At 34.9% G+C, this 17,562-nt stretch overlaps 4 protein-coding genes across 5 annotated transcripts; 2 read left to right on the top strand and 2 right to left on the bottom strand.

Annotated features, from left to right (window-relative positions):
* Window positions 1–1,047: 1,047 nt before the first annotated feature.
* LOC130980616 (protein FAR1-RELATED SEQUENCE 5-like) lies at window positions 1,048–1,455 on the bottom strand. Its single transcript, XM_057904276.1, has one exon. The coding sequence runs from the start codon at window positions 1,453–1,455 to the stop codon at window positions 1,048–1,050; it is 408 nt and encodes a 135-aa protein (XP_057760259.1).
* Window positions 1,456–1,476: 21 nt separating this feature from the next.
* Window positions 1,477–2,370, bottom strand: LOC130980615 (protein FAR1-RELATED SEQUENCE 5-like). Its single transcript, XM_057904275.1, has 2 exons — window positions 2,128–2,370; window positions 1,477–2,079 (listed from the first exon to the last, which is right to left on the bottom strand). Exons 1-2 carry the CDS (start codon window positions 2,368–2,370, stop codon window positions 1,477–1,479), a joined length of 846 nt encoding a protein of 281 aa, XP_057760258.1.
* A 2,272-nt stretch (window positions 2,371–4,642) lies between these two features.
* LOC130980614 (uncharacterized) lies at window positions 4,643–5,361 on the top strand. The gene is made up of 2 exons (XM_057904274.1): window positions 4,643–5,102; window positions 5,183–5,361. Exons 1-2 carry the CDS (start codon window positions 4,643–4,645, stop codon window positions 5,359–5,361), a joined length of 639 nt encoding a protein of 212 aa, XP_057760257.1.
* A 6,577-nt stretch (window positions 5,362–11,938) lies between these two features.
* Window positions 11,939–16,101, top strand: LOC130981732 (ATP-citrate synthase alpha chain protein 1). 2 transcript variants are annotated; one of them, XM_057905388.1, is made up of 13 exons: window positions 11,939–12,054; window positions 12,547–12,657; window positions 12,974–13,150; window positions 13,265–13,426; window positions 13,552–13,632; window positions 13,741–13,792; window positions 13,916–14,030; window positions 14,144–14,225; window positions 14,423–14,518; window positions 14,609–14,710; window positions 14,815–14,931; window positions 15,022–15,138; window positions 15,786–16,101. In XM_057905388.1, exons 2-13 carry the CDS (start codon window positions 12,559–12,561, stop codon window positions 15,855–15,857), a joined length of 1,272 nt encoding a protein of 423 aa, XP_057761371.1. In that variant the 5' UTR covers window positions 11,939–12,054; window positions 12,547–12,558; the 3' UTR covers window positions 15,858–16,101. The 2 variants fall into 2 exon arrangements, with proteins under 2 accessions (XP_057761371.1, XP_057761370.1); XM_057905387.1 differs by lacking the exon at window positions 11,939–12,054 and adding an exon at window positions 12,072–12,305.
* Window positions 16,102–17,562: the final 1,461 nt, after the last annotated feature.

Here is a 17,562-nt window from a genome sequence, read left to right as displayed (position 1 = left end):
TTTCGGGACCAAAGACCGTCATTGCGGGGTCCCAAAACACTACTGCTAAGCTAGAAAGCAGCGCTCGAAGGAGCTGAGAACAGAGCACATCTACGGAATGCAATATCGTCAACCTAACTGGGCATAATGTGACGCTGTCCGAACCCTTTTTTGACAGGGCATAATTGGTTCCACCTTCGAAGCAGGTCGAACATCATCGGATCCGAATCGGCAATTTCGTCTAAGTTCCTTAGAATAGGGGGAAGTCCCTGATGACATGAAAACACCATCGAGAATGCGCAGAAACCTAAGAAAACAGAATAGGCAAAGCAGTGCATCCTCTGTAGCAGTGATCTTTCCACTAGTAAGGCCCATTTGCCGGATAGTTCTGCGTTTAATCGTACTCAATCTGCACCAAACTTAATCGTGGAGCCTAACCTTTTTTTATTTTGCAGTACATACATACTGGCTTCATGTTAACCCGTAAGATGGGTTCCCCACTGGAGGCGGCCCAGGTGATTGCCTACATATTCGGCGACTCTATGAACCCTGACGAGAAGCTGTTTCGTCATGGGGATCACGACCTAGATCGCGAGTCGTTCTCGTCGCTGCTACCTGGGAATGAACCGTCGACCTACTTACTGGAGCTGCTTGTGCTTAAGACCATGTGGACTTACTTACTACCTGGGAATGAACAGCTGAATCCGTCGTCTTCCTCAGCCCATGACATGGCCCATGATCTATGCTTGCAGTACATTGTAACCTCGAACGAAACACAAGCGCTCGTCTTCTTGGTTGACACAACTCTCACATTGCTGGCTAGCATCAGCGCCTCTCAAAATAGTTTGAAAACATCTCTTGTATAAACCGTCGCTTCGAACTGCTCAATGGTTTCGAGTTTTTTTTACTACAGGTTCATCGTATGCAGACCTGTAGTTTGCCACCAATTCTCTTCTTCGCATGAATTCCAGGTAGTGTTAGAAGTGCTCCACAAACTCCCTCAAATTGTACCCATTGTGTATAATTTTTCAATCTGCATATTCAAAGCCTCGCACCTCAACGTTGTCTTCAATCTTGCAAAAAATTTTCCCCGGATGTGCGCATTGGACCATGAATGTTCCTTGCACACATGTCAGCTATCCTCTGGTGGTTATCTAACCCAAACTCTGCCATGCTATCTGTCCATCTTCTTTCAAATTCGTCAACCTCTAGATCGCCCATCAAGCATAGACAGAATTTCTGAAGAAAAATGGGCCGTCCAATTCTAGCAGTGGCGTTCTTTAACAAGTGCCAGCTACACAACCTGTGATGCGCACCAGGGAAAACTATACTAACTGTACTCTTCATGGCAAGATCCCCGTCTGTCATGACAGATTTTGGCTGTTTTCCTTTCATTGCCCCATGAAATAACCGCAACAACCACACATAGCTTTCTTCACTCTCGTTGCTCAAGATGGCGCAACCAAACACAACCATCCTCATATGATGGTTCACCCCTTAGAATATTACCAACAGGCACTTGTATTTGTTACGACCGTACGTTGCGTCAAACTCCAGGACATCTCCAAACACACTGTAGTCATAACGACTAGTACCATCGCACCAGAAAAGATTTTCTAACCTCTTCTCACAATCCAAAGAGTACTTCCAGAACATTCCACAATCGGTAGTCCTTAAATTTGCCAAGAAGTTCAACACGGCCTCAGCATCTGTCGCGCCTGCCCGCCTTTGCTTCTCTATTGCATTATAGATGTCCTTTATCTCGAACCCAACAGTCTCAAATCCCCCTGACTGATTGGCAAAGGCTCGGAATATCATCGGCACTCGCAACCCAGCTTTCCTCATCGAATTGATTTGGTACAAATCACCTTCCTTGACTGCTCTGTGTGACCGCATAAGACCCCTAAACCTCGCATCCAGCATGAAATAATTATGGTTATCACAGAATTTTTCAACAAACCGTCGCCCACTGGTATCATCAACGTGCACCTTAATCCGAGCTTCACACCCGCACCATGTGATCATTCGAGGATCTATCTTCCTCTCTCCCTGCTCCATGTGTTTCCCATCTTGCTCTCCTTCCGTCGAGCACATGAATATCTGCCAAATGATTTTACCCTCCGCCCCTTGCTATGTTCTGCGACCCACCTTTGACCTCCTCACCGAGAATCCCTTTATGCGACCGTATTCGTTGTAGTAGTCATAAGCTGCCTGCAAGTTTATGAACTCCGTCGTTAGGTTGTCCTTCGCTGTGAGGGCTAAAAATTCAATTGCTCCAAACGACCCTATCCTGTCAACAATCCGCACTGATACTTTTACATCTATGTCCGCATATACGGCAGACAAATCTATCGCTTCTGCTTCCTCCACCGGCACGGTTTCGCCGCCCATCCTATCCCCTGCATACTGCAACAAACAACATACGGCATCGGTGACAACAAGCGGTGGGCCACATCAACAAAAATCAGTCAACAAAAAATTCATAAAATGAGTAAAACACAACCTGCGGTGTATGGACTCAGTCAAAATTAGATGAAAATTCGTAGCTTCGCTCCACAAATCCATTCGCCTGTCACAGTTCAAATATCACACTGAGTGAAAATTGGCGTTATCAATCATAACTACGAACATACAGCTATATCCTACACCCCCTAAAATAATCCTGCACATATGCCGGATCAATCTAAAATCCATTCAAGTATAGTGACCAACCTCAATTTCAACAAACATTTTAATAAGTAACAATTCAAATTCATCCGTGTGCCACTCTAAACGACAACCTCCAAACATCAAAAACTTATAATTGTTAGAGACACAGCGGAGGCACGGGCCCCCAATCAAAACTCATTTCTAGAGCATACCTCTACCAACCTCCCCCGGCATTATCGAAGGGTAAATAAATCAGTAACATCGACACAACGTACCTGCAAATCTGGCTGCCCCGTGTTGTCCGCTACCTTCCCTTATGGTAAACCTCAAGTTGGCCAAATCACGATCTATGCTTTCGCGCCGTTCAATCAAGCGTTCTCCTCCGTCTTGAAGCGCCGTCTCCGTCCACGTGGTCCAAACGAAGCTTCACAGTGACCCCAACACAACTTACATCTACCTATTAATGGAGTTTGGGGATTTCATTTAATAATGGATTCTCGTCTCCTCCCTCCTTTTTTCTTTTTTTTTTTCAAAATTCATCCCCAATCGCTACTTTTACCTATTTATGAACCGACCCCTTTTTTTCATTAATTCACTTTATTACCTGGTCCATTAAGGACCAGAAAATACTTTCCCCACTGAAGAAAGCTCCATTTAAGAAAAAGATTGTCATGTTGGGAATTTAATTAGACCTCATATTTGATATCTTTCTCTAGTTATTTTCGTGTACCTATTCCATACAGATGAAAAGAAAAAAAAACACTCGAATTAGAAAAAAGAAAAATAGGGATCACTCAACGTAAACAAAGGGCAAAAGTCGCAGATCTTTGTTCCGTTTGAATTTATTTCATCAAAACGCTAAAATAGTAGGATTTAGATTCTCTAAATTTTAAATTTTATTTTACAAGATAAAGTGTGATCTTTTATCATTTATTTCATAAGTTGGATCAAGAGAAAATATGAGAGATAAACTATTTAAAGGTGAAAGTTCACACTTTACTCTCTCAAGTGAAAATTCAAAATTTAGAGGATTCAAATTTAAAATAGTTGGGTATTTTGTAGTAGTTTATTAGTGAAAATTTTTTGATGAATTTATAATTTTTTTTAAAGAGAGTATCATGTATGTTTTTGTAAAAATTTTATAATGAATTTATAGATTCTTGAAAAAAATACTTAATAAGTCATGGAAAAACTATAATAATGGATTTATAAATACTTAATAAATCGTATTTAACATTATATTTTTTTAAAGAAAATACTAAGAGCAACTCTAATAAAATCAATTTTAGGTATCATTTTTTACTTCTATAGTAACTGAACTTATTTAAAATTAAAACTTGTATTGGATAAAATAATACTAGTATCAGTAAGGATATACTATATTATTTTAAAGAAAGATAAATAAAATGCTACCACATGTATAATTCATTAAATCCATGAAAAAATATTGTAATATTATTATTGTAACGTTGTAACAAAGACTCAATCAAAATATATCCAAATAAATAAGATGTACTTAGTTGTACTTCTGTATTTCATTACTCTATTTCTTTATTATCTTCTTATCAATTTGGTAGAAAAATGACGCTCATTTTTTATAATATTAAAATCTTATTGGTGTTTTTAATGGAAATAGGTGCTTTTGGTGTATTGACAGATTAGTGGACGTGTCAAATGGGCAGCTTCAACACGTGGGGGTGTGCTGACTCAGCATGTGGAGGGTGTGTTGACGACATGTCGCTCTCTGATTCGATGACGATGCAAAATGTGATCTGCGTGTTGAGTGTTCTCCCTATATAAGGCAAAGTTTGGTATCATTTTATTATAAAAAGAAGAGTTGTTTGAGTGTGTTTCTGGTGTGATAGAGGGTATTGCAAACCTAGAAGTGTATCACAATGGTGAGCCTATACGGAATACTCATGAAGGAGTGAGCTTTGTGTGTGAGAATCTGTTTTTGTTTGTAGTCCCATGCACCACCACATTCATGGAGCTTTAGAACGGTCTCTGTCAAAGTATGGAGAACGATATGTTAAGAAGAGTGAGTAGTATTCTGTACCAAAATCATGTTATAATTTTTGATGGCCTAATACACTTTGATATTATACCAATCATTGACGAAGTGAGTATACAGAATATGTTCCACATTCACTGGCAGACTCAGGTGCAACAGCCAAAGATTGAGCTGTATGTTGAGTTTGAAAATGTAGAGGCAGATAGGATTCAAAATGATTTAAATATAGAGGATAATAAAGCTGAAGTGTACGAAGAAATGAATAGTGATAGCGAAGAGGACTTCGAAGCTACTTATGAAGTCGGCGACGAAGACGAGGATGGTGATGTGGGAGGTGAGGCAACAATGGAGAATGTAGTGGTTCCTCCGATAGTTAGTCAATCGATGGACGGTCCACCTTTTATGCAAAACTTGGATCTTGACGCCATGCATGCATCCAAATTCTCCAAATATGCAAACATAGGTACGTGATGAGTGAATAATACATTTTTCTTAATTTATATTTTGGATGGATCAATGAGTGATGATTTCTATTTTGTGTAGGTGTTGCTGATCCTGAGGATGGGGAGTTCAGGGTCGGAATGGATTATAGTTTTAGAAAGTCAATCATTGTAGCAATAAGAAGTTACACTATCTCTAGAAGAGTCGACTACAATGTGTATGAGTCTAAGCTACAGACATTCTATGCAAAATGCAAGACGTATGGGTGTGGGTGTGACTAGGGGTGTTCAAAAACCAATCCAAACCGAACAAAACCGATGAACCGAACCAAAAAAACCGAAAACCGAAATAACCGAAAAAGAAATAACTGAAAAATTATGTTTTTGCAGTTTTTTGTTCGGTTCGGTTCGGTTTTCTATTTTAGTTGAGAAAACCTGAACCAAACCAAACCAAACCGGTATATAAATAAAACATTTAAATTACCCTAACCCTAATGAGCCTACCCAAAACACTGAAGCCCATTCATTGGCCTTCACCTCAGCGCCGCAGCCCTCAATACCTTCCTTGCCCTACTCTGAACTCTCAACCCCTTGTCTTCCACTCTCCTCTGCCATCCTCCAGAGTCCAGACTGCAGCAGCTGCGAAGGAGCCTTTCTCCCCTTTATCCCCTCCTTCTCCCTCTCCCTTTCTCGTACCTACTCTCTCTCCGTCATCTCCCACGCAGTGAAACAGCAGCAGTAGTGTCGACGTCCACGTATCAATAGCCCCGTGTCGCCCTCCGTGCAGCACAGCGCATCGCAGTCCAGCCGCCGTGTCGTCCGTCACGCAGGTTTATTCTTGATTTTCTTTTTTAGTTTTCATTCTCTATCTGCCATTTTTTCCTTTTCTATTTTTGTTATAATTTTCTTCTTGATTATTGATTGGTGTTTTTTATTTTAATTTTTTTTATTGGTTCACTGCTATTATTAATTTTTTAATTTATTCTTCATTTTAATTTGTTTTCCAGTTCTTTGTCGCTTCGTCGCCTCCGTCGGAGCATCTCCCTCTGTCGCAGCATCTCTATCCTCTATAATGGAGCCTAAGCTTCAAGGTTTTTTTTGTTTTGATTTTATTTTTTTAATTCTGGTTTAGTATTCTTATTGATTCTAATTTAGGATGAACACTTGGTTGGATTGTTCTTGATTCTATGGCTGAGTTGTTGATTCTGATTTTGTTTTTTAATTTTGAATTTTTTGTTCTATTTGATTTAGGGTAATTCTTGTTTAGGGTTGATTCTGAATTTCTTGTTTATTTAATGTTAATGCAAGAAAGGAAAAGGTGAAAGAGGAAGAATTTGTAGAATTAGTGCACCGCATGAAAATTTTTGGAATCAGTTTGATTGTATTTCTGATTTAGTTTGGTTCTATTTCTGATTCAGTCTCTTGCCCTTTTTTTTGCTTCTTGATTTTTCTAAGTCAGGTTGATTATTGTTCCATGTTCTGCTTCTGTTATTTTTACAAAATTGTTGATGATCTTAATTTGTTATGTTTCTACTACTTTGTTAATGATTTGTTGTGTTTCTACTACTTTGTTCATCCATCAGTTGTTTTTTATGTTTAGTTGCAGATAAGATATTAACTACAGATCAAGATCTTTCTTCTTTTCAGTTTTGAAGTTCCCTCACTAGATTTTATTTATATTGAAGAAACATAGCTTGCTTTCTCCGTTTTATTTCTTTTATTTTTTTTCCCTCTCTAGAGGTGTTCAGTAAAATTCTTTTCAATGTGTAAAGAAAAGTTATGTTCTTATTTGCAGCATGATCATGTGAATAACATAGAGTTTGATACTTTGATTCCAACTTGCTTTTTTGTATTCTCCTGATTATTTCAATTTGTGTCATAAGTTAAGCTTTCTGTATTATACATGATGAGTAATCTATCTCAGAAACCATCTACATGAGCATGTTCCTTGGAGGTGAATCCTTGGAGTTTGAAATCGTTGGATACAATAGCACAATGTGACTGGTTAGACAGCAATGTCACTCTCTTTGACATTTAATTTAACAAAGCTTTCAGATGAATGCTAATAAAACCCCTAGTCACAAAAATATAGTCAAATTTAGTAACATAAGTTTTATAATATGCTGCCTTAAGAACTGATTTGATTGTCAAGTGTCAAAGTGCAAAACCAAAAATTGAATTCATTACTTTTAATTATTGGAAACTAAATTGTCAACCCTTGCAATGTATTAAAAAATGATAACTAATGTTCATAAAATAACTGAAAAAATCGAACCAAACCAAACCGATTTTAATTAGTTTGGTTTGGTTTGGTTCGGATGGTCTCAATAAAAAACCGAACCAAACCGAACTGCAGTTTAATTAAACGATTAGATTGGATGACTTTTCTCTCAAAAACCGAACCAAACCGCACAAGACGAGAACAAGAATATTTTTCCTATCGCTTTTGCCTTCATGGGGGGAAGAGGGAAGACTGCTGATGCGTGGCACTTTATTTCAATAATTTACATTGACATGTTGTTAGAAGAGACAGTGTGGATATAATCTCATACCAACATGAGTCAATTTGGACAGCAGTAAATTATTCCGGAGGTGATTGACAACCTCCAAGAACATGGTGGATGTTTTGTATTAGGAACAATGGTAGCAACTTCTTAAGGGCATTCAAAGTTCTACACTTGCAAAAACTTGTTGTCTACATCAACTATAAGAGGTTGCAAGAGCGAGACAAGGCATATGCCTGGTGGTGCGATGCCATTGGACTTTGAAAGAATATTGTCATTTAACGAGGGATATCGATAGGGACACATGACGACGAACCTTGTCGAGTGTGTTAATTCAGTGTTACGACAATCTTAGTAGATGTCCAAACAAACCTATGTACCAACACGGTACTCAGCTGATGGGTCTAAATTCTCAAGTCGGAAGGGGGTGCAGATCTCGCAACCAAGTGTTACGATGGTTGCCCCATTCCTCTATCCATCCCACATATAAAACTCTCCAGTCATGAAGCTGCACTCCGCAAAGAGTGATGCAATGCTCTTCCGGTAGAATGACTTTTGCTAGCTCCGGAGTGGGTTGTGCATACCCGAACTGACGCATCACTCAGTTCACAGGGTACCATTTGACACATTCAAATGATAATAACGGAGCAATAATGTCACACCTCAATGTGTCCATGTAGCTTGTTGGGTATGATTAATCCTTCGTACAGCCACCAGACAAACTGCAACATATTATTAGAAAATTAGAAACCTAATATTAATGTTCGATATTAACACACACAAAGCAAAAATATTAACCCCGTCCATGTAGTCTATTTCCTGCCTAAATGTTGCTGTGATCTTCGATAATCAAGCTGTGGATTGTGCGGAATGACTCCACCGGTAACACATAACATTGAAAAAATTTAAAAATGTTTCGTCGATCAAGTTTGTATCGTCAATAGAGTACACAACTAAATTACGAACTGTTACCTCCGAGCAACTGATACGTCATCCGCCGGAAGGTATTATGTCGAACGGGCGCAATACACGACATTCACTCCCATGCCCAAACTAACAAAAGATTAAGAGGGCTATCAGTCTCCTTAGCATCATACCATGATGCATGACACAGTGTCTTGTAAAGATGTGTGAGACATGCTGCCCCTAACTGTAGGTGTGGATCCTCTGAAAATCGCAGAGCAATGATAGATACTTCGCATGGGCATATGCTATTGACTTATCTGCAAATAGGGTCGAACCCAGCAAATAGAAAATCTGGCATCTGACGTATCTCTAAATAGATTCCAAAGTGTCCAACGGCTCTACGTCTCTAATACGGTGAACCCATGCCAACTTTATATAAGATTTGGAGAAACTACTGACAACGGGTTCGCTGCCAAAAATTACGATGCTTTGGCTCTCCAAGAAGTCATGATTGCTATCTGTCCAACTGCTCATAACTTTTCCATCAATGTAACGGTAACCTCACCCACCGGCAATACGTAGGTATAAGTCTCCGGTCTCCACCTTTCTACAAAAGCAGATAGTAAAGGGTAAAATCCTTTGATCACCCCAATTTTCGAAACGTGATAGAATCCCATTGCTTGTAAGACGTCTTCTACCATCAGATTCCATGTCTCCAGCGAATCAAGTTTATGAACCATAAGATTCCTGTTAGGCTGGCACAACAAAAATATATTTATTTGTTAATTATACATTTTAGTTTAAATGAATAAAGATTATAACAAATAATTATTTATTAACTATACTACTATACGTACATAAATAAAAAAATAAAATAAAAGATACTATATTATACTCTTTATTTACTAATTTATATAATCTAAATATGGTCATAAATAAAAAATAAAATAAAATATAATAATATTATTATCCTTGATAGTTATCATAACAAATAACCGAACAAAATTCTTTTTGATATTCATGTTATTAAAAAATATTCATTAATTCTTCAAGTTAACTAAATATAAATTAAAATAAAAATATATTGTGACAACAGAAAATTAAAATACAAGAATAAGAATTTGAAAAATAATAATATTTATCAAATCTATAGAAAAATAATCACAGTATAACAAAAGATTCAAAAAATTTATACGACCATATTTATATTATTTCTTTGTTTATTAATTACAAATATAAAATAAAATAATAACATACTAAAAAAATAAAAATATTATCCACAAATAGTTTAATATTTATATTATTTATTAAATTTAATAATTACAAATTTAAATAGCATAATAATATTAAATACAAATAAAGATAATAATATTAAAATAATATGTTATATCATGATACTATTAACACACAAAAATTAATATTAACTAAAATTAAAAAATAAATTACAAAAAAATTATCAATTTATATAAATTAGATAATTCAAATAATTGATAATATATTTTTTAAGTATCGTATAATTATTTACCATTTTTTATTAATACAAATTGATATTTTTTTATGTATAATCATTTTTAAATACATTACTAACACATTACTAACTCTTTTTTTCTTCACTTTAGACTTCTCTCTCAAACTTACTCTCTTCAAGTTGGATGCATCAAATGGGGAGAGTTGGGCTCTATTTAAAGAACTTTAGCCTGCATCACTAGTTTTCGGAGAAAGGAGCTGTCCTCTATATGCAGACCACTTCCATCACGCCTTTCCTATGTTAAAAAAACACCTATAACTCCTCAAAAACGTACGCGAATTCCTGCAAAAACTAATTGTAGTCCTGACGCAACATGCAGCTACTATGCTGCGGGATGCTGTCACGATGCTGCTGACGCTGTTTCACCACGCCTCCTATGTGTGTTGAGAGCTGCACCCACAAACCAGCAAAATATTCTAATATCAATATTAGACAAAAACACAATGTTACTCTTTATATGAAAAATAAATTCAGAAAAATGAATCCAAAATTTAATCATAATTTTATTTTTTCAATTATTTACAAAATTCTATTTTTTCTCCCCATCTAAATGTACAAAATTCTTTTTTCTTTGCATTTTTTTTTAAATTCAATGATGCAAAATTTAAATACTCAAATTTCTTCTCAATTTCAAGTCGCATCCTATTTATAAATTTTATTTTTTTTCTCAAATAACAGAAGTTTATGATCACTTTCATTTTCATTTTTTACCCTATTTAATCCAACAGTTGAAAAATATAAGTATATCATTTAATCTATTTTTTAATGTGTAATGTGTTTTTTTTTTTTAATGTTATGCTTAATTAAGTAACATTTTAAAATTTATTTTTATTAGTGTGTCTTTTAAATATGATATATAATTATTAATTTTGTAATTTTATATTTTATATTTTTATTTTAGTTAAATTTTTATAATTTAATTAAAATAAATTGAAATAATTAAAAAAATTAAAAATTAAATTAAAATGAAAACAAGCATTAGAGACTTAGAGCACAACTGACAAATCTCAAATTGAGTTTTAAATCAAATTTTATAATATATGGCCTCTAAATACTTATGTAGTATTTTATGAGACCTAAAATAAAACTAAACTAAAATCAAGCATCGAAAATACTCTAAAGAATCAATATTTTTAGTAAAAAAGAGAGTTGCTTAATATTATTGATTTAATATAAGATAAAATATATAAAAAAATACTAGTGACTTAAAATTTAATTTTTCATTTTTCAATGACTATGAAAAATATTGGCTTGATTTTCATGCATCATTAAAATCAATCTATACTGTTACATCAATAAAAATAATCAATTATCAAATTTATTATTTAAAAATTATTTAAATACATAAATTTAATGAAATAATCATATAAAGATATTGTAAATGAATTAAAATTAAGAAAAATGATAATATTATTTTTTTCTATAAATTTTTACAAATATATAATGTAAAAAAATTATGTGAAAAGTGATATTATAAAAAATGAGAGTGAAAATATTATTTTTCTAAGGTTAATTCATAAATTCATCACATTTTTTTAACAAATTAACTTATCGATAGCAATATCTCAAATTAGTTTTTCAAAAATAATTTGTTGAATAATTTAATTTTTAACAAATTTTAATTATTAAATTAATCCTTAACCTTTTATTTTGTTAGATAAGTTAATTCTTATATTAAAATTTAATAAGTTAGACAAATTAATTTATATTAAAGATATAAGAGTATATAAATTTTTTTTATATCAATCTCTTTATATAAATATATACTATAATATAAAAAAATTAACTTATCTAACAAAAAAAAATTTAAAACTAATTTAATAATTAAAATTTATTGACAACTAATTCAAACATATTACTCTATCTGAAAATAAATAACAAAGTTGTAGGATGAACTTAAGAGCACGCCAGCAACAAGCAGCATAGTGTAGACAAACAATCCCAACCATTAAGGTACATGGAACTTTGAAACAACGTTAAGTGGTTACATTGGTCCAAGAAGGAGGAGAGGAAGAAGAAGAGGGGGTAGATTAGTAGGTAGGTACCACATGTTTATGTGTTGTTTGTTTGTTTGTTCCAATTTCTGAACTCTTTTACTATTTGGCTACCTTCTTCTCTAATTCACCAACCAACTACCCATCATTTTCTTTCCCATTTATTTTTCGCTCTCTTTTTTTCCGCTCTCTCTCTATATATATACACCCATCACACCCCTCTCATCATTCCTTCACCTCTCGGTTAGATCTAACTATCCACACCCACCTTTGTTGTTTCATCTCTCTGTTTTGGTAAATCCTAGATCTTCAATCTCCCCCTCTTTTTGTTTCTGTTTAATCTTAAAGCTTCGATTTTGATCCACTTTTTGAGGTCCCATTGAGCTCATTTCGAATGGGTTTGCATGGCTTTAATGAGATTTGTTTTGTGGATTGGTAGCGCTTTTGGCAATTCAGATCTGTTTATAATGGATAATTCATAATTGGGTTGTTTTTCTGTTTTGGAATTTTTTGTGCTTTCGGTTTATTGAAATAGGTTGAGATAGAAATGGCGCGCAAGAAGATCAGAGAGTATGACTCCAAGAGATTGTTGAAGGAGCACTTTAAGAGACTCTCTGGCCGAGACTTGCAGATCAAGTCTGCACAAGTGAGTACTTTTATCTTTTGTGTGCAGAATCATGCAAGTTTCATAGTTACAATGTGGATATGATGCATGATTTTGTTTTAACTATATAGCTGAACCTACATCAATTCAAATTCATTTAGTGGCAATTCAACATACTCTTAATTTGATTGTAATAGGAAATGTTTTAGTTGTGATTGAAGCTAGTTAATATGTTATGTGCATATAATGGGAAAAAGAAAATCATTTTTTCAGTGATAGTTACAATCATAAATGTGATTGGTGTAGTGTGCATATCATGGTTGGTTGAGTAATGATTTTGTTGTGGTTTGTGCCTCAGGTTACATCATCCACTGATTTCGCTGAGCTTCAAGAGAAGGAACCTTGGCTTTCATCTTCAAAATTGGTTGTGAAGCCTGATATGTTGTTCGGGAAGCGTGGTAAGAGTGGCTTGGTTGCCTTGAATTTGGATTTGGCACAAGTTGCTTCATTTGTGAAAGAGCGACTTGGAACCGAGGTGCTTTGCCCCTCTTCCCTCGAAACCTTTCATTTCTCTGTTGTCCTCGTATTTTGGTTCCACTCTAACGTTGATGCTTTTGGACTTTTGGTCATGTCTTTCTCTTAAATATAGGTTGAGATGAGTGGTTGCAAAGGACCCATAACAACTTTCATTGTTGAACCTTTCGTCCCCCACAAAGAAGAGTTTTACCTTAACATTGTATCCGAGAGGCTTGGGAACAGCATAAGCTTTTCAGAATGTGGAGGAATTGAAATCGAAGAAAACTGGGATAAGGTAGTGCAATTCATATCCTTGACATTACAGATTAGACACTTCATATATTTTCTGTGATAAAAATCTTTCCTCATAATCCATAACCTACACTTACAAAGTGTTTTTTTTTTATATACATATTTCAGGTTAAGACTGTATTTGTTCCAACTGGAGCGTCTTTCACATCTGAAACTATTGCCCCACTTGTTGCAACCCTTCCCTTGGAGGTAATTAAACACTTTATTTAATTTTTATATGAACATAATGTCTTGATTTGAGATGTAATTCTATTGAAATATGTGATTTAATACTCTTATGTAATTCTTTTCTTACAGATCAAGGGAGAAATTGAGGAATTTCTCAAGGTGGTTTTCAATATATTTCAAGGTATAGAATATATGTACCACTGGATGGGATTGCATGATCAACTTTATTAACGTTTACATTTAAATTTAAAATTTCTAACCTCCCATTATTTGATTCACTTACTTTACTTTTCTTTTGTGTTAGACCTGGATTTCACTTTCTTAGAGATGAACCCATTCACATTGGTTGATGGAAAGCCTTATCCTTTGGATATGAGAGGCGAACTAGACGACACTGCTGCTTTCAAGAACTTCAAGAAGTGGGTTCCTCCCCTTTAACGAATGCCAACTATTATGATCTAGGATAGGATCCTATATTTCTAATTTGAGGCATGGAGTTGATGGATAACATACCTCATCATATTTGTTGCAGATGGGGAGACATTGAATTCCCATTGCCATTTGGAAGGGTTATGAGTGCCACTGAAGCTTTCATTCATGGATTAGATGAAAAGGTGATTAAAAGTGCTGCCCTTGTAGGTCCTTAATTAGTATGTAATGTTATCTCTTGGCTTGTATTTTATCCATGTCTATCAAATTCCCGATACTAATCTCTCGGCAGTCATCAATAGTTTAATGATTATGGGAATAATACTATTGCTTCTAGTTATGACGATAACAGTTAATTTTTTCATGTATTTAACATTGGCAGACAAGTGCATCTTTGAAATTCACAGTGCTGAACCCAAAGGGCCGAATTTGGACAATGGTAGCTGGTGGAGGTGCTAGTGTCATCTACGCTGATACGGTGCGTTTATCTTATTTTCAAAACCAAATTCACAATTGGAATCCATTTCTTTACAGTATTCATTGACAGCATTGTATAATATTAATATAGGTTGGAGACCTTGGCTTTGCATCTGAGCTTGGAAACTATGCTGAATATAGCGGTGCACCCAAGGAAGATGAGGTCTTGCAGTATGCCAGAGTTGTGATTGATGTAATTAACTTTTATTCTCTACTTTATTTTTGATCTACCTATGAATTTATAGATTTGACATTGTTACCTAAAAATAGATAATGAAATGCATGATAACTTTGCAGGCCGCAACTGCAGACCCTGATGGCCAAAAGCGAGCTCTTGTGATAGGAGGAGGCATTGCTAACTTCACTGATGTTGCTGCTACATTTAGTGGCATAATTCGAGCTCTGAAAGAAAAGGTAAATACATAAAATAGAGATTTACTCATTTGTATTGTCATAAACTCTTTGTAGTATCGATAATTAATTGTTGAGGTATTCGCTATTCAGGAAGCCAAGTTAAAAGCAGCAAGGATGCAAATCTACGTGAGGCGAGGGGGTCCCAACTACCAAAAGGGTCTGGAGAAAATGCGAGCCCTCGGAGAGGAGCTTGGCATCCCCATTGAGGTTATATCATAACTGATGCCCTTGTAGATTGTATATAAAGTAAAACTACATTCTAGTTCCCTGAAAGCGTTGGCTCTTAACAGATTATTCTTAGAAAAATCATATACAGTATTGTCCTTGTAACAAGCTTCAGGTTTTTTTTTCTTTTTTTTTTTTATCATTTTCTTTTTTCCTTCTTACCATTCCCTCTCTAGAGCTAATATGTTTAGATTATGATTTTTCTTTAAGAGCAAGGCTGAAGATTTCTAGGACTAAAATATAGTTTAGTTCTTTTTGAATAAATTTAGCTTTTTTTTTTTCCCTAGAAGCTGAAGATTTGGGCTGTCAAAGATAAGTTTTTCAAAAGCTGAAAAAATGCAGCCTTAACTAACATACTATCAGAGATATAACTATTCATGTGTTTCCTCCTATTAGCTTAAACTTTTGAGAGAAGTGGTTTCATGACTTGGTATCAGAGTTTTTATGACCTAAATGTCGAAAATTCGATCCTGGTTGACCCCAAAAGAGGCTCTTGCGAGGGTGTTAGAAATATATCTATTCATGTATTTCCTCCTATCAATTTAAGCTTTTGAGAGAAGTGATTTGTTTCATAACACATACCATAGAAAATTCTTGTTTTGAGGAGGCTTATATGTTTACATTTACAGGTTTATGGACCTGAAGCAACAATGACTGGCATATGCAAACAGGCAATAGAGTACATCACTGCTGCAGCTTAAATCATTTGAGGTCAATGCATTCTTTTTTATATTGGCAAGTCTGAAGTCAATGCTCAAGGCTGATTCTTAATCCCCGTGTTCCCATATTTTAGAACATGTATGTTTACAGAATTCAATTCATCAAACAAGTGTGGGGGGGAAAAATGGATAATAGAAGAGGATATGGCTGAGGATGTTATTTTTTGTAGAATTCTGTTGGCACTACGTTGACAAAAATAAAATAAGATTGTTTTCATTTTGTTTAGACTATTATACCATTTGCTACTGAGTTTTGTTGTGCCTCTTTCTTCCTCTTGTGTAATCTGTGAACGACTGAACGGAAATGCTTCATGAACAACCCTTTGTCAATCAATGAATCAATCATATATTAAATTTTTAAAGAGAGTTTTTAAAAGGTTGTAGTAAATATATTTGATAAATAAAGATAAAAGTGATTTTCAATAAATGTAACTTACAAAACTTTGTGTTTGATAATAATTTGAAACACAATGTAAGCGACACGCAGAGTAATATCAGAGAGAATGGAAAACTGAGAATACCAACATCAGCTGCACCTGATAGATATCGAACCACACGCTTTATTGCTGTCTAGTGCTCTTGAAGAGGGTGAGATTGATATTGACTTCTATTTATTTACTGAATATGTGATATCAGGTGGTGTCACTGTAACATGCTATAATCCTCCAATTAGTGACCTATAAAGTGTTGGATCTTCATATGATGGACCACCTATGGATGTTAGTTTTACAGAAGTAATTATATGTGTAATCACAGATTTAGAATGTTGCATTCCTGCCTTTGCAAGTAGTTTAGTAATATATTTACATTGATTTAGGAAAATAATATTGTCACTAATGTATACAGCTTCTATCCCTAACAAGTAGTTTAAATTTCCTAAGTCTTTTAACAAAAAAGTTGAATTTAATTGCTTAACAATGTTTAGAATTTCTTCCTCACTACTACCTGTTATAAGCATATCATCCACATATATTAAGATATATGTGATTGATGTTGCTGTGACCTTGGTGAATAGGGAAGGCTCAGATTTGGCAGATTGAAAGCCAAATTTTCTAAATGCCGCAGTAAGAGTAAAATACCATGCTCTAGGTGTCTGCATCAACCGGTAAATAGCTTTATTTAATTTGCATACAAGGTAAAGATCAGAGTATCTAAAACCTGGTGGTTGGGCCATATAAATAGTTTGAGTAAGTTGACCATTAAAGAAAGCATTATAAAAATCATATTGTCGAATCTTCTAGCCTTTAGAGAGAGCTAGAGTTAGCACTATTCGTATGGTTACCAGTTTGATGACAGGGAAAAACACCTGATCATAATCAATACCAGCAGATTGAGTTTTCAGTGGGAGTTATAACTTTTGATTAGAAGGTTTTGGGTTTGATAGAGCCATTTTTGGTGTGAGTAAGCATAGGATGCGTGTTGTAAGGAATCATAGCACGAAGATTATGAAAAGATGGAGGTAGTGGAAGAGCGTTGTTTGTATATGAGAATTGGGAATGAAATTGTTGATTTTGAAAAGATAGATCAAACTGAAAGAAGCAAGATGTAACAATATGACCCAATTTGCCACAAATCTGGCATTGAGGTCGATTAGGTGAAGGCCAAAAACCTCTTCCACCATGACCTGATCAGCCTCGACGTCCTCTACGGCCAAAGCCTCCTCGTCCAGAAAAACTATTGTAGCCAC

The sequence above is a fragment of the Arachis stenosperma genome, chromosome 5, assembly GCF_014773155.1.
Source record: "Arachis stenosperma cultivar V10309 chromosome 5, arast.V10309.gnm1.PFL2, whole genome shotgun sequence".
In the NCBI taxonomy this organism is placed as follows: Eukaryota; Viridiplantae; Streptophyta; class Magnoliopsida; order Fabales; family Fabaceae; genus Arachis; species Arachis stenosperma.
Note: the sequence above shows the minus strand (reverse complement) of the source record. Positions and strands in the feature narration are given on the sequence as shown.